Source organism: Tupaia chinensis, unplaced genomic scaffold, assembly GCF_000334495.1.
Source record: "Tupaia chinensis unplaced genomic scaffold, TupChi_1.0 Scaffold140086_1, whole genome shotgun sequence".
NCBI lineage: Eukaryota > Metazoa > Chordata > Mammalia > Scandentia > Tupaiidae > Tupaia > Tupaia belangeri.
The window spans coordinates 672,645-688,661 of NW_006199965.1; the positions used below are offsets into that span (position 1 = coordinate 672,645).

The 16,017-nt window shown below is 56.8% G+C and overlaps 2 protein-coding genes across 4 annotated transcripts in view; one reads left to right on the forward strand and one right to left on the reverse strand.

Annotated features, from left to right (window-relative positions):
* SNPH (syntaphilin) overlaps nt 1–2,314 on the forward strand; it is an 89,031-nt gene extending 86,717 nt beyond the window's left edge. The window contains 2 exon segments of the mRNA XM_027765973.1: nt 1–681; nt 683–2,314. The exon segment at nt 1–681 is cut by the window's left edge and continues 21 nt beyond it. Coding sequence (XP_027621774.1) covers nt 1–681; nt 683–737 — 736 coding nt within the window. The 3' untranslated portion in view covers nt 738–2,314.
* A 2,201-nt stretch (nt 2,315–4,515) lies between these two features.
* SDCBP2 (syndecan binding protein 2) overlaps nt 4,516–16,017 on the reverse strand; it is a 16,546-nt gene continuing 5,044 nt past the window's right edge. For 2 of the 3 annotated variants that reach the window (XM_006162495.2, XM_006162497.2), the window contains exons 3-9: nt 15,499–15,568; nt 12,598–12,698; nt 9,323–9,481; nt 8,550–8,725; nt 8,298–8,469; nt 5,175–5,266; nt 4,516–4,894 (exon numbers count right to left, since the gene is read on the reverse strand). In XM_006162495.2, coding sequence (XP_006162557.1) covers nt 4,840–4,894; nt 5,175–5,266; nt 8,298–8,469; nt 8,550–8,725; nt 9,323–9,481; nt 12,598–12,698; nt 15,499–15,568 — 825 coding nt within the window. In that variant the 3' untranslated portion in view covers nt 4,516–4,839. Of the gene's footprint in view, nt 4,895–5,174; nt 5,267–8,297; nt 8,470–8,549; nt 8,726–9,322; nt 9,482–12,597; nt 12,699–14,626; nt 14,696–15,498; nt 15,569–16,017 lie in introns of those variants that run through there. The other variant, XM_006162500.2, reaches the window with a different exon arrangement.

Here is a 16,017-nt window from a genome sequence, read left to right on the forward strand (position 1 = left end):
AGCCGTTGACTCGCTGAGCCGTACGGACGGGCTAGAGGCCAGCAGTCTGCTGTCGTCAGGGGTGGACTGCGGCCCCGAGGAGACCTCGCTACACAGCTCCTTCAGCCTGGGCCCCCGCTTCCCCGCCAGCAACACCTATGAGAAGCTTCTGTGTGGCATGGAGGCTGGCGTGCAGGCCAGCTGCATGCAGGAGCGTGCCATCCAGACGGACTTCGTGCAGTACCAGCCTGATCTGGACACCATCCTGGAGAAAGTGACCCAGGCCCAGGTCTGTGGGACATTTCCCGAGTCAGGGGACGGGCGCCCAGAGCCGGACCATCACCCCCCAGGGCCCAGAGACCCCAACTCAGCAGTGGTGGTGACCGTGGGTGACGAGCTCGAGGCCTCTGAGCCTGTCACCCATGGGCCCGCCCCCCACCGGCCTGGTGCCAACCCCAACCCTGGCCTGTCGGTGAGCGTGGTATGCCCTGTGGAAGAGGAGGAGGAGGCAGCCACAGCTGAAAAGGAGCCCAAGAGCTACTGGAGCCGCCACTACATTGTGGATCTGCTGGCCGTGGTGGTGCCGGCCGTGCCCACGGTGGCCTGGCTGTGCCGCTCACAGCGGCGCCAGGGCCAGCCCATCTACAACATCAGCTCCCTGCTGCGGGGCTGCTGCACCGTGGCCTTGCACTCAAAAAAAAACCGCGTCGCTGGCCCGCCCGTGCCGCAGCCCAGCGGGTGGCGGCTCCCAGCTCTGAGGAAGCCCCGCCAGGCAGGGGCAGCGGCTCTGGCGGCCTGACCACTGATTGTAGGGATGCCCTTCTCCTCCCCCTCGCATCTCCCAGGGGCGTCAGCTTATTTATTCAGCCTTGGGTCTCGACCTGTTTTTTCCTAGGATGTCAACAGTGCCGGGGGCTGGGAGTCGGGGCTGGGGAAAGGCATCCCAAAAGGAAGACCAAAGGCAGGGGGACGGGTGGGATGGACCACAGAGAGAGAAGGTGGGAGGGGCCCTGGCCTGGTACCCGGGTCCACCTGGCCCTTGGGACAGGGCAGACCCTGCTCAGGAAGTCTCTGGCTGTATCTACCTGGGGAGGCTGGGCTGGAGTTGCCATCGGAGCCTCCCCTCCCTGCACTGGCCTGTCCAGGGCCCTGCCCACTCCTGCCTTCTCTCCTAAGCCACCCCTTGCCCTCAGCCCGGGCTCCTGGGCCAGTATTATCTCCTCAGACTGAGGCAGCCGAGCCCCAAGTGCTGACAACCCTCGCAGGGACTCGGGGCAGGGGCTGAGCCAGTGGGCCTGCACTGCCTCCCCCCACCCCTGAGTCCCCAGACTGCCCCTGCATGGGGGTTTGGAGGCGCCGTTAGGGCCAGGGGCTAGAGGGAAGTGCTGGGGCATGAGGAGGCAGGGGCAGAGGGGTCTGTGTCTGTCTGTTCATCCCAGGCCTTCCCCACAGTCCATTTTTGTCTTGGCACTTCTGGGTGTGTCAGAGCGTTCTTCCCAAGAGGGCTAAGCCTGCAAGCTTGGCGAGCCCCAGCCTCTGGCTGGGGAGTCCTCCAGCTCTGGAGAAAGAGGAAGAGGCAGGGCTGGCACTCAGGGGGCTCCTGCAGCCTGCGGAGATGAGACCAGCTGCCTGCAGCGGGGAGGCAGGGCTGGACTCAGGGATCCTCGGCTGGTTGGAAATGCCCTGGGAGCTTGCCCACCACTTCTCCGGGGGCCCCAGGCCTAACCAACTTCTGCTTTGCACTATGTTCACTTTGGGGCTTGGTTCTCTCCCCACCCCCCCAGGATCGCCAGCAAGGGAGTAGCTCACCTTCTGGGGTGAGGGTTCCTTATCTTAGCCCTATTGGCCTCTGAGGGTGGGGAATTGTGGCCGGATGAACCACAAGGTGGGGTATCAAAGCCATGAAGTTCTTCCAGGCCAAAGCAGGGTCTCCTGGCATGTGTTTCCCAGGCAGGGGTGTGGCAGGCTGGGTGGGAGCTCTGCAGCCTCCTGCTCCCAGCCTAAGCCTGGTTGGCCTGGGAATGTTCACTGCCCCCCACCCCCACCCTGGGACCACATCTGAGTCCCCCAGCAAAGCTGCTCACATTTCATTACCATTATTATTTTATAAAGTAGACCTGCTGCTCTTCCCCCAAAGAGGGTGCACCCATCTGGTCACCCCACCTGCTCTTCGGAGGCTAGGCCCCATATTTGAATGGGGTTGATGGGACCCTGGGTCTTCCCCCTCTGGCCTAGGGGCCACCCAGGGGTGCTTGCCCCCACCCTGCTGCTCCAACAGCCATTGCTGACTGTGGGCTCCGCCATCCTCTCTGCCCTCCACTCGTGGAGGCACCTGCATGCACTAAAAAACCCCAGCGGGCCCGGCCCCCCCCCGCCCCTGGCCACGCACTTTGTGCCTCCAAAGCTCCCCCCACTTGGGTCGGGGCCTCAGACCAGCCATCCTCTGTGGAGCACCCCCACCGCCCCTGTAGGACCAAGCCCGAATGTCTGGGGCCTGGCTGGGGCTCCCCCAGAACACTGGGGTCATGCCACGGAGGGGGCAGTGGACAGAACCAACCCAAAGCCAAGCTGGTACCAGCCAGCCTCCTGGACCAAGTCCTCGCCGAGCTGCACAGTGTCTCCTAGAAATAGTTGAAGCTTTGCTAAGAAAATTAACGTACGGACTCACAACATCCGATCTACCTACTTTGATCATGAACTCCAGCCAAGCTGCGCAGCGCTCTGCTCCTGTCCGTGTCCCGCTGTCTGTGGCCTTCTTCCTACTGTGTCTTGTGTGTCAGTGGATGTGGGCAGGGCAGGGCCGATGTCCACCTGTTCTTGCTGCTGGAGAAGCCCCCTGTTTGGGGGGGGGCTGTGGTTGATGCCCTGGGGGGAGGTGAGGGCCTGGCCGCTGCCCCTTCTCCTGTTCTGGCCTAGCACTGCCTATGTGGGTCTCTGGGGCCCTGGCCCACAGCATTGAGGGACCCTCTTTGGGCATCCTGGTGGGCCCTACAATGGGCTTTTCTTCATGTCAGTGGAGGATGCTGCTAACCGCCCAGCCCTGGGGCAGACCCTGGGATGGTGCTGGCCGGCAGCGCTGGCCCGGCTCCTGAGTGTGGGTGTGCATGCATGTGTTCAGCACCCCGCATCTATGCAAAGGGCGCAGCGCTGCCTGCGGCCCTGGGCAGTGGAGGCGCAGTAGCCCACAGGCTCAGGCTTCAGGCCCTGACTACACACAGGGCCTAGGATGTAGGCCGAGGTATAAGGCTCAGGGCAGGAGTTGCGGTCTCCCCTCGAGAGAGCTCATCTTCCAAAGCTCCCCTTCTCCTTCCCGCTTATACCTCCTCCTGTTGGGCTGTGACCTTGCCCTCCTGCCCCTGCTTCTAGAGCAGAAATCTTCGGAGCCTCCTCTCTCCCCAGCCTCCAGCTAGAGACAATTAAGCCCCTAGGAGCAATGTCTCCAGGAACCACCTTCTGGAACTGCTGGTCTCTCAGAGCTCAGTGGCCAGAGTAGCTTCTCTTAGTTCTAGGGCCCGGGCCATGCAGGAGGTGGGACGGGGCCCAGGCTCTGGCCCAGACAGCTGGCCTTGGGCGGAGTTTATTTCAAATATCTCCCAATGGGATCACTTAGCTCTTCACTGAAACACCTTCCCAGTCGCCACTAGCACAGGGGTATCCGACAGCACTTCCGGGAGGGGGGCGAATCACAAGGCCTACCAAGGGGCTTCCTCTCTGACTGAGGCCGATCAAACGGGTCACAGTGCACTCCCACATAGGCCGACCCACAGAATTCAGGGGCCGTGGGAGAGGGGAGGTGGGAGGGGCCTCGACTCTTGTCTCCTTTGTCCTCTTGTTCAGACAGAGTTGTATCTACAGCAGACAGCTCTGAATTAAAGCATGAAAACACAGCAAGAGCCTCGGCCTATTTTCTTTTCACTGTGTCATCTTTCTGAAAGGGGGAGAGGGGGCTCGCACCATCCTCCCACGGCACAGGGGTCAGAGCACTGACCAGGGAGAGGCCAGGGCCAGCCAGCTTTGCTGTGGAGGGAAGCAGGGAGCCGTGTGCTGATTCAGCCTGACCAGGCTCTACGGCATGGGCTGGGGGCTCCCTGCTCCCCTGTCAGGCACAGTCTGGAACCATCCCCTCCGGCTGTAGCGGATGGCAGACCTCTGGACACTGCAGGTACATGGCAGTTCAGCCTCCCAGCACCCCCTGAAGTGACTTTGGGCACATTCTGCAGAGGCAGAAGCAGCCAAAGCCACTCAGCTCCATGCCAGTGTCCCTTGCCCAGCCCTGCTGCCCCATAGTCCCACTGTCCCTTGGTCCTAGTCACCCCTGAGCCAGACTGGCAGGCGGCACTGGAGGAGGCAGAGCCAAAGCACCGCTCTCAGAGGCCTTGGGCTCACTACTTAGAAGAAAACCAGCCCTACATGTCATGGGACCAAGGCTTCTGGAATTTTCAATTACTTCTGAGAAAGGGATTCATTTAAAATCAGATCTTTATTCAAAAGACAGCAAAGGGTTATAACTATTATACATACAGTCTGTGACAAAGGCTAAGTAAATGCAAAAAAAAAAAAAAATCTCACAAAGAATGTAGCTCTGCTCTCCAAATGTGTAGCTGTTTCCCTGGGAGAGGCACAACCTTGAAAGGGACTCCGCTGCAACTTTCGGAAGTGTTTGGCTGGCCCGTCTACATGCTCCGCATTTAAACCAGCTCAGAGGCCCGGCCTGCGGGCCGCCAGGGCCTTGGTCCAGCCTGCCCTTCCAGGAAGCCTGTGTGCACACGGCAGCACCATGCCACTGAACACGTCCTTCACAGCAGCCTGACCCAGGGCTTTCCTGCGGGAGGGTGGGGCGGGAGCTGCCCTCCTGTGGCTTCAGGCGTCAGGGACAGAGTGGTCCATGGTGTGGTGAAGCAGGGTTGGGGACAACCTAGAGACAGTGAACACAGCTGCAGCTTTTGCCTTCATTCCCCTTCCCTTCTGGAGCCTGTGGGCCTAAATGATGGGCTAAGAAGTCACCAGCCGCCCTGGAAGGAGGGCTGGGGGGGTTGGGGGACTGGGGGTACCAAAGGGCCGGGGATTCCGGAGTGCCGGTTCCTGCCCCTTTGTAAGCAGAGCAATCTGGCAGGCCACACCCAGGGTGTCCTGAGCTGGGTGGGGTTGGAGCTAGGCGGGGAGGGACGGGGAGGCAGAGGGAGGGCGAGGCTTACTTTTTGACCATGTGTTCGTAGATGACAGTGGGGATGATGGTCAGGGTGATGACACTCCCAGCTGTGGCTAGAATTTCCATGATTTCTTTATCCTAGAGAGGAGGTGAGTGAGTGGGCACCTGGGGCGGGGGCCAGGGGTGGCTCTGCAGGCCCCTCTGTGGATGGGCCAGTGTGGCTACCGTAGAGGACACCACTGACACCGGCTGTAGGTGCCAGGCTGCCCTGGACCCCAAGGCGGTCAGGTGAGGGTCCTGGGCAGACCCCAGAGGAGGTCCCACTGATCATGACTGAGCATCTCACCTGAGGAGCGCGGTGGTCCGATGAGAGCACCACGGCCCGCCCTCGCCTCCAAGGCCACAGCGGGGCCTGGCAACCGCCATGTCCTTCCCCTCCCAAGGGCCAGGAGACTCGCCGAGCCCACCACTCCTATGCCATCCCCCAGCTCCAGTCACAAAGAGAATGAGCACCCAGTGAAGGACCTGGGCCTACCCACCCTCCCTCTGGCTCATGCTGCGCAGCCAGTCTGAGCCAGGCCCCAGGTCCTCGTCCTCTCACGCTTTGTTGGCTGGTAAGGAGAAAGGCCTGCGGAAGCCACTAAGATCATGGGGACAACCAGAGACTAGAAGTCTCTAAGCAAAGTGTGCAGGACAGTACAAACATAGACGCTCTGGTCCTTCCTGAGAGCCTAGTGACCTTCCTATGCACACGCATGACCTCCTGTGTTTGCTTGGTTGTTCGCGAATGGAAGAGGGATGTGTTAGACAGGATACTGATGGCCACCAGTGGAAATAACCAAACGCTGACAAGATGAATGATCCCAAGAAACTTAGCTGCTGGGGCCATTCAGTAAAGGGGCAAACCCAGTCCCCAAGAGCCTCACAGCCCCCTAGTTTGACAGTGACTGATGAATTTGTGATAATGCCTGGGGCCATCAGGGAGGACGTGAGAATCACATCTCAGCATGAGCAGTTTGAGATCGAAGAACTGTCATGTTTTAAAAGGAAGAAATTCACTAATATTGAAAGCTCCATGACTCAGGATTGGCATGGCTGTATCCAACTTTTTTTTTTTTTAAGGTTTTGCCATATGGCATGTGAACTCACTGGGGAGAGAGAGAGAGAGAAAGAAAGTGAGAAACCACCCCCTGGGGGAGATGGCCATGCCGCAATCCCTTCTCCTCAATTCTTTCTCCTCATTCTCCTCTTAGGATCCTGGGCATACACATACCCAGAGTGATTTTTCTAGTCACTGGGTCTGGACTTGAACCATGGTCAACCATGTGAGGATCCAGTGCCTTAACCACCATGCCACCTGCTGGCCCACTGTACCCAGCTTTTTACATACAATGAGTTTTCTGTACATTGTCATGCCTGATCCCAGAGGAAGGGGGGGGGGATGCCGCAGGAGGGATCTCAAAAACATATTAGGGAGGACTTTGTTGAGCCCTCAGATGAAGCCTCCAAGGGAGGGTGGGAGACTATCAGGCATAAGGAAGCAGCTGTGTGATGGGATGGCTTGGTGCTGGCCCTCGTGGTGAGCAGAGAACTGGCCTACAGTCTGTGCCGCGGTGGAGTGAGATGCCTCCGCTCAGGCCACTTCTGCTGGGGAGCCTGCCGCATGAGTCCCTAAGCTCGGGCTGCAGGGAGACAAGGGCCTCTAAGTCACAGCTGGGTCTGAGAGCCACCCCTAGTCCAAGCAGCACTGAGTCAGCTATAAGACCACTGTCACCTGTTTGGGGACCAGAACCCATGTGGCTCATCATCGTCCATGGTCCAGTCCCCAGGGGCACCCAACCTCCTCCACGTGCATAGCACTAGCTCTGGACGACCTGCTCCTCCACTGTTTTTAAAGATACAAATTCTCCACACATGCCCCTTGGGGAAGGAACTGAGATCAGAAATGGATTTCTCAGTAGCAGTTATCTAAAACATTCCTGCCGACCGCGATCCAGCAAACAGAAGCACCAGCGTAAGGAGCGTCCGTGTGGTCCTGCTCCCCCGGGTGCACAGGCCCTCACATACACCGTCACATACACCGTCATGCCCCCCTTCCCGTCCCGTTCCCCCGGGTGCACAGGCCCTCACATACACCGTCACATACACCGTCACATACACCGTCACGCCCCCTTCCCGTCCAGCTCCCCAAGAACGCAGGCCCTCACATACACCATCATGCCCCCCTTATCGTCCAGCTCCCCAAGAACGCAGGCCCTCACATACACCATCATGCCCCCCTTATCGTCCAGCTCCCCAAGAACGCAGGCCCTCACATACACCATCATGCCCCCCTTATCGTCCAGCTCCCCAAGAACGCAGGCCCTCACATACACCATCATGCCCCCCTTATCGTCCAGCTCCCCAAGAACGCAGGCCCTCACATACACCATCATGCCCCCCTTATCGTCCAGCTCCCCAAGAACGCAGGCCCTCACATACACCATCATGCCCCCCTTATCGTCCAGCTCCCCAAGAACGCAGGCCCTCACATACACCATCATGCCCCCCTTATCGTCCAGCTCCCCAAGAACGCAGGCCCTCACATACACCATCATGCCCCCCTTATCGTCCAGCTCCCCAAGAACGCAGGCCCTCACATACACCATCATGCCCCCCTTATCGTCCAGCTCCCCAAGAACGCAGGCCCTCACATACACCGTCATGCCCCCTTCCCATCCCGTTCCCCCGGGTGCACAGGCCCTCACATACACCGTCACATACACCGTTACGCCCCCTTCCCATCCCACTCCCCCGGGTGCACAGGCCCTCACATACACCCTCACATACACCATCATGCCCCCCTTCTCGTCCAGCTCCCCAGGAACGCAGGCCCTCACATACACCCTCACATGCATTGTCTCGCCTGTATTTCCATCCCGCTCCCCGGGGCACACAGGCCCTCACATACACCGTCATAGTGACAGTAGCTAATATGTACTGAGCACTGCATGCCTGGCACTGTGCCCAGAGCCCCAGGTACACTGTCGCATTGAATCCTCACAGCAACCTCGGCCGAGGAAGCTGAGGCTCAGTGGGAGCAGCAGGTTGCCCCAGACAGAGCCTAGCACCCTCGCCCCTGTGGTCACCCCAGCCCCTGCTCTCCCTGGGCAGGCGGGACGCGGCCTACCTTCAGCCCGATGACGTTCTGCCCGTTCACCTCGCACACGTAGTGGCTGGTGAGGAGCCCATTGCTGGCTGCGGAGCTCCCTTTGACCACAGAGACGACCTTCCCCTTCTTGATGGCAAAGCCAACCAGGCCTGTGCTGTCCTTGTGCATGGTGACAGTCCGCTGGAAGGGCCTGGTGGGGAAGGACAGTGAGCTGGGCCTGAGCACGTGGGTGGGGCTGGACGCAGAGGCTCCTCGGACCTGGCTACTCACCTGTCCCGGACAATCATGACGATCTTCTCCGCTGAGGCCCGCTTCACCGCCCGGTGCGCTTTGTCGGTGCTCCACCCCGCACAGTCACGCCCATCGATCTGCAGGATCTGGTCCCCAAAGCGCAGCCCCACGAGGGATGCAGGGGTGTTGGCCTGGACCAACTGCACAAAGAGTCCCTGGAGAGAAGGGCCCGAGTCAGTGTCCTTGGCCCACCCTTGGCCTAGGTGCCCCTGCAAGCTGTTTTCCTGCCAGTACTCCAGAAGCCTCCGGGGTACCTAGACGGCAAGTACACTGGTTACCCCGTCTTCCTGAGGCAGAAACACTCCAGGTCACACAGCTAGGAAGGATTTTAACCCCAGCCACAGGCTGCACCCTCAAGCACTCTTGGACCGCACTGCACAGGTGGGGACTCCTGGCTTCCATTCTGTGAGTCGGAAGCCAAAGGGAGAAGGTGGGCTCTGAGCCACAGGAGCCCACAGAAAAACCAGTGCAGGGTCCCTGCTCGCACCCACGTCTGCCCTGAGACCTTGGTAGGGGATTGCCAGGAAGAGCCTGGGCCTGGGGGTTCCAGCCCAGGACCTGCACCTGTCTTACTGTGGACGGAAGCCCACGTGTGCTGTCCCCTCTGGGGCTGGTGGGCAGCTGCAGCCCCAAGCTCAGAGGAGCTGGCAGGCAGTGCTGGGGCGGGGGCACGGGCAGGCGCTGTCCAGCACCGGGGCCATGCCAGTCCCCTCCCAGAGGGCCCGCTCCTCCGCCCCGGGGCGCTGCCTTACCTTGTTGATGGCCCGCAGCCGCAGCCCGGTCTTGCCGCGCTCGTCCTTGCACAGGTGGATCTCGCGCACGCCGGGCTTGATCTCCGCACGCCGCACGCCCAGGTTATTCCCGGACACCGGCGCCACCACCTGACCAGGCCAGGCACCCAAGACTGCCGTCTGCAGACACCACGAGAGGAGGGGTCAGCCTGTCCCCTGGGGCCTCGGGCCTCAAGGGTGACTGCTCTGGGTGGGTAGGGATGGAGAAAAGAGAATGGAGCCTTCGGTCCCTGGGCTCCATCCCATCCCAGACCACATCTTTCTCCGCAGGGCTCCAGAGGGGACGTGGCTCCGTGCAGCCACTAGAGGGCGTCAAAGTTCACACACTAAAAAAATGTGAACTGGAGAAGAGAAGGCAGGGGAGTTACAGGAGAGGGCCCTTCATTTCCAAGAGAAATTGATACCAAGAAAAGAGTTATTTAAAACCCACTTAAAATAGAACAATGAAGCCCACCGTAAATAGTGAGACGTAGGGGATTAATGGGTTTGATTTTATTTTTGTGTTGAAAAAACTTAAAAGTATGAAATGAATGAATGCTTTCCCCTAAGATGCAGAACAAGGCAGGGATGCCGACTCTCACCACTGCTGTTAAACACAGCCCCGCGAGAGCTAGCCAGCTCAGTAAGAGGAAAAGTCATGCAGGTCAGAGAAAAAAAAAAAGAAAAGAAACAAGACTGCATGTATTTACGGGTGACCTGATGGTCTACTCCAAAATCCAAAGGAATCTAGAAATAAACTCCTAGATCTAATGATGAGGTCCGTAAGGTCATAGGATATAAGATCAACACACAAAATTCAATTGCTCTTCTACATACTAACAATGAACACATGAAAACTGAAGTTGAAAATGCAATAACACTTGCAGTGACTCAGAGAAAATGAGATGCTTAGGAGTAAATCTAGGGAAACCTGTGCGCTGAGAGTGACCGAACGCTGATAACAGATAGCAAGAAGAGCCAAGGAAATGGAAGAGCTTCTCTACTCATAGATTAAAAGAACGAGGCAAGCTGTTAATTGTCCCAAACTGATATAGAGATAGAACACAATTTCTTTCTTTTTTTAAAAAAAATTGTTTTTGCTTAACTTTATTTCTTCATTCATTTATTTATTTCAATTTGACCAGAGAGGGATAGAGTAAAAGAGAGAGAGAGCAAAAGCCACCAGGCTGGGGACTCGAATTGCAGTTGGCCATGTTGGAGTTCAACACCCTTAACCACCAAGCCACCTGCTGGCCCCAATATAACACAATTTCTATCAAATTCTCTACAAGATCCTTTGTAGATACAGACAAGTTTAATTTAACTTTTATATGAAAAAAAAAGGAATTAGAGTAGCTGCAATTCCAATAAAAAGAAGTCACCTCATCAAATAGCAAGACATTTTATTTGTATATATGTGTGTGTGTGTGTGTGTATAAGCTATTATACATAAAATAACTTATTATAAGTTGTTATGTCACATATATGTATGTATGTGTATATATGTATATATATGTGTGTGTATATATATATATATATATATATATATATACACACACATATATATACATATATACACATACATACATATATGTGACATAACAACTTATAATAAGTTATTTTATGTATAATAGCTTATACACACACACACACACACACATATATACAAATAAAATGTCTTGCTATTTGATGAGGTGACTTTCCCTGTCTCTCTCTGTCTGTCTGGCGAGTGCATGCGCCCTATAGCAAAAACCTCTCCAAAAAAAAAGAAAAAGAAAAGAAAAGAAAAGAAAATCCAGTGACAGCCTCACACAAGTAGAACTCATTGGCGTTTGACAAGGATACAAGAGAAATTCATTGGAGGAAAGATTGTCCTTCCTTTCTTTCTTTCTTTCTTTCTTTCTTTCTTTCTTTCTTTCTTTCTTTCTTTCTTTCTTTTTTTCAACAGATTTTTGCGATAGGGTGTATGTGCTCTCTGGAGAGAGCCAGAGAGAGAGAGAAAGTGAGAAAGTACCCAACAGGTGGAATGGCCACACCATAATCCTTTCTCCTTCATTCTCCTCTTGGGACTTTGAACATGCACACACGTGCCTGATGTGTTTCAAACTGCCTGGACTTAAACCACAGAGTTGGTTGTGTGGAATCCAGCACCTTAACCACCATGCCACCTGCTGGCCTCAAGATTGTCTTTACTAATGGTACCAGAGCCATCAGACAATCATGGGCAAAAATATGGACCTTGACCTAAACTTCATTCCTTATACAAAAATTTTGCAGTAGGTCTCAGTGGGCCAGGGGGAGGCCTGCAGGGGGCTGCGGGCAGGCTAGAGCTGATCGGGAGGGGCTTAGGGTGGGACCGATTCGGCGAGTGAACACTCCACACTCCGTATTCCTGTGTCATGGTTGCTTTGGCTCCGAGAAGGTATAGAAAGAGGGAACCAAGCATTACTGGCTGATCTGGGGACTGGAGCTGGGTGGCCCTGGCCCTTCAGTCCCAAGACCTATGACAAGAACTAAAACCACCAAACCCCAAAGCACTCTTCATGAAGGTGCAAAATAAAAAGCACCAGCAAGAAACGGAGCCACAGGGTCACAGCCACGGGGGCGCTGCCACATGGCACAGCAGGGACACATTGCTCTGCAGAGCTGGAGGCCAAGTGCAAGACGGGTTTGGTTCCTGGGTGACCCGGGCATGTGCCTGTGACCCCAGCTAGCTGAGAAGTCAGGGAGAGGAGGGCGGTCTGAGACTCTGCTGAGGGCTGCTTCACTTTCTCACACTGTCTCTCGCTCATAAAATAAATACATAAATAAGTAAATAAAAACAAGAAAGAAGAAAGAAACAGAGCCATAAGCATGCTAGGGGTGCGGTAGGGCAGGTCCACGGCACGGTGAAACCCTGTGTTATAGGGAGTCAGATCCCAGATGGCCAACTGTAGATTCAAATCCTGGCCCCAGACACTTGAAAAACACATGCAGCGTGTGTGTGCGCATGCCCCGAATCCCGACAGGATAGAGAAAGGGAGGAGGAAGGATTGCAGCGCGACCACGCTCTAGGAGGGCCTTCTCTCTCTAGCGAGCACACATGCCCTCTGACTTTAAAAAAAATGATAATAATAAATACAAGGAAGGTAGAAAGCACGCTGGGTAAAGAGGCAATCCAGACACATAAAGGAAGTCCGTGTAAACGGCAAGACCAACAAGGAGGAAGGGTGGGGACGTCCTGTGCCCCCGGGGGCAAGAGATGGACGAATACCTACACGCTCACCCTCTGGGGTCTGAGGCAGGTTCTGCTGGACTTCTGGGCTGGAGAGGGAAAGACCCATATAATTTTCCAGTTCCGCCAGGTTTGGGTACAAAACTGATGGGGAAGGGAGAGAAAGAAAAGAAGGTGTCACCCGAGGACACGTGCTCAGACTCACTTGCCTGGCTGCCCTGTGGCTGCTTGATTTTGGAGCCTGGGAAAAAGCTGCTTATTCCCGGGACTGCAGGGAATGCAGAGCCCCAGGAACACTGGCTGGTGAGGCCTGAGGGGCGGGGTCTGCCTGTGCCCAGGAGCCGCACGCGACCCGGAGTCCCTCAGTACCGCTTTGGTATTCAACTCGATAGACCTTACTTGGCACTGGTCAGACGTCTGACACGAGTGCAGGGCCAGGGCTGGCCCCATGTGGGAGGCACGGGCTGTGGGAGGCAAGCATCGGGCCCATGGGCTATAGACTGTGGGGTCCAGCTGGTAGCATGGTGGTTAAGGCAACTGGATTCCACTTGACCAACTGTGCAGTTCAAGTCCCAAATCCGGCAGCTTGAAAAACATGGTGGGTGTATATGCGTGTGTGCCCAAAACCCCAAGAAGAAAATGGAGGAGAAGGGACTGCAGCGTGGCCACCGCACCTGGGGATACTTTCTCACTTTCTCTCTGTCTGTCTATCTCTGTCTCTCTCCTGTGAGTGCACGTGCCCTATAGCCAACTAAAACAAAAGCAGAAACAAAAGAAACAAAATACAGCCCGTGGAATCGGTGAGGAGGGGAAGAGTTGGGCCTGAGTTCAAGTTTGCTTCCTCAGGACCTGGATCTGGACTGCCACGAGCAACCTGTGTGGCCACTGCAAACCCCTGGTCTCCCCAGGCAGCTGGGTATGGTGGCTCCAAGTCAGGAAGTCAAAGCCCCCACTGAGCCAGCGTTCCTGGTGTCCCCTCAAAGAGGCTGCAGCGGGTGAGCTGGGCATAAAGCCCACACGAGTGCTTGGCCATGGCCAGAAGAGCTGGGGCTGTATCCCTGGAGCCGACGCTGACCACAGACCCAGGCAGGCAGGCCTTGTCCCAGCCCAGCATCAGGGAGCACCCCTCCCAGAAACCCCTCAGTCCCTCCTGGTGCCTGGGACCTAGCAGGACCCGTGGTGCTGCCTGGGAGGTGCCGTGATCTGAATGTTTACGTCCCCCCAAATTCCTGTGTCGAAGCCCCAGTCTCTGGTGTGGCTCTGTTCAGAGATGGGACTTTAAGGAAATGGCGAAGTCACAGTGTGGGCCCCAACCCCAAGGATCTCAGTGTCCTTGAAAGAAGAGACCCCAGAGATTGCATTCTCTTTCTCTCACATACATGCGCACGCACGCACACACACACACACACACACACAGACACACACAGAGGAAAGGTCATGTGAGAACTCGAGCCAGGAGAAACGTCCTCCCTAGAAACCAAAGTGGGCAGAGCCTTGACCTCAGACTTCCGGCCTCCAGACCTCGCAGACGGCACGTTTCTGCTGTTTCCACCGCGCGGCCTGTGCCATTTTGTTCCAGTGGCCCTGGCGGACTAAGACGTGTAAGGTTCTGGTCTCTTCTCTCCTTTGCCTCTGCTGCCCCTGGTTCTTCCCGCTACCTCCTTCAGCGACCCCCTTCCATTTCTAGCAGAAAGACCTGGCACATGGACCTCTCTCTCTGGCCTGGCCTCATTTCATTGCTAGGATCACACGAGGCTGGGTCACCAGAATGGTGCCGACCTGGGGTGACTCAGGTGGTTTATGTAGACATGGCCCCCATGTGATCACAGCCCTGAGGCGGTCCCGGCTTCCCTGACTACGCTGGGTTTGGAAGGATTCATAGGCACCGCCCAGACAGTTGAGGAAGAATGGACCTGGGGCGGGGTGACAAGGTGACCCGGCCTGCGTCACCCAGGCAGTAAGAGGTGGGTGGCTCCTCTCCCACTGTGCTGCTGGGCTGCCCTGGCAATTCTGTCCCCACCAGGCTCGGCATGTGGTCACTCAGCCAGGAGCAGCCCACCCTGCTCACTCACCTGAAGGTGGAGAGACGATTGCTCCCTGGACGGGCAGGGCGGGCATCCTGGGCGATGCTCTGGCCTGGGCCTGCAGAGAGTGCTGGTCAGCTGTGGCTGGACCCCAGGAACCCTTGGAGCATGTGGCTCCCTGAGGCTGGGGTTCCAGGCACTTGGTGTGATGTGGCCTGGGGAGGGGGGCACATCAAGGCCACGGTACACACACACACACACACAGACACACACAGAGGAAAGGTCATGTGAGAACTCGAGCCAGGAGAAACGTCCTCCCTAGAAACCAAAGTGGGCAGAGCCTTGACCTCAGACTTCCGGCCTCCAGACCTCGCAGACGGCACGTTTCTGCTGTTTCCACCGCGCGGCCTGTGCCATTTTGTTCCAGTGGCCCTGGCGGACTAAGACGTGTAAGGTTCTGGTCTCTTCTCTCCTTTGCCTCTGCTGCCCCTGGTTCTTCCCGCTACCTCCTTCAGCGACCCCCTTCCATTTCTAGCAGAAAGACCTGGCACATGGACCTCTCTCTCTGGCCTGGCCTCATTTCATTGCTAGGATCACACGAGGCTGGGTCACCAGAATGGTGCCGACCTGGGGTGACTCAGGTGGTTTATGTAGACATGGCCCCCATGTGATCACAGCCCTGAGGCGGTCCCGGCTTCCCTGACTACGCTGGGTTTGGAAGGATTCATAGGCACCGCCCAGACAGTTGAGGAAGAATGGACCTGGGGCGGGGTGACAAGGTGACCCGGCCTGCGTCACCCAGGCAGTAAGAGGTGGGTGGCTCCTCTCCCACTGTGCTGCTGGGCTGCCCTGGCAATTCTGTCCCCACCAGGCTCGGCATGTGGTCACTCAGCCAGGAGCAGCCCACCCTGCTCACTCACCTGAAGGTGGAGAGACGATTGCTCCCTGGACGGGCAGGGCGGGCATCCTGGGCGATGCTCTGGCCTGGGCCTGCAGAGAGTGCTGGTCAGCTGTGGCTGGACCCCAGGAACCCTTGGAGCATGTGGCTCCCTGAGGCTGGGGTTCCAGGCACTTGGTGTGATGTGGCCTGGGGAGGGGGGCACATCAAGGCCACGGTCATAGGCCAATGTGACCTCTGCAAATGTGCATTCTGGGAAGAGGTTCTCCTGGGGACCAGTGCCATGACCCGCTCCCTACCTATGACAGCCAGGACATGAAAGCCCACTTCCCAACCAAGTTCTCAGTTGAAAAGTTCCACGTTCTCAAAACCCACTGGGGCCCCATGGCTGTGGGAGGGAGGCAGGAGAGGCTTCTGAGGACTGCACAGGTCAAACCCACGCCTGCTGGGTTTCCTCGGAAGCTTACTCTTCCTACCAGGAGGGAGGAAGAGCTGGGACAGGGCAGAGCCCAGAGAGCCATATCCACGCTGCTCCTTCTTT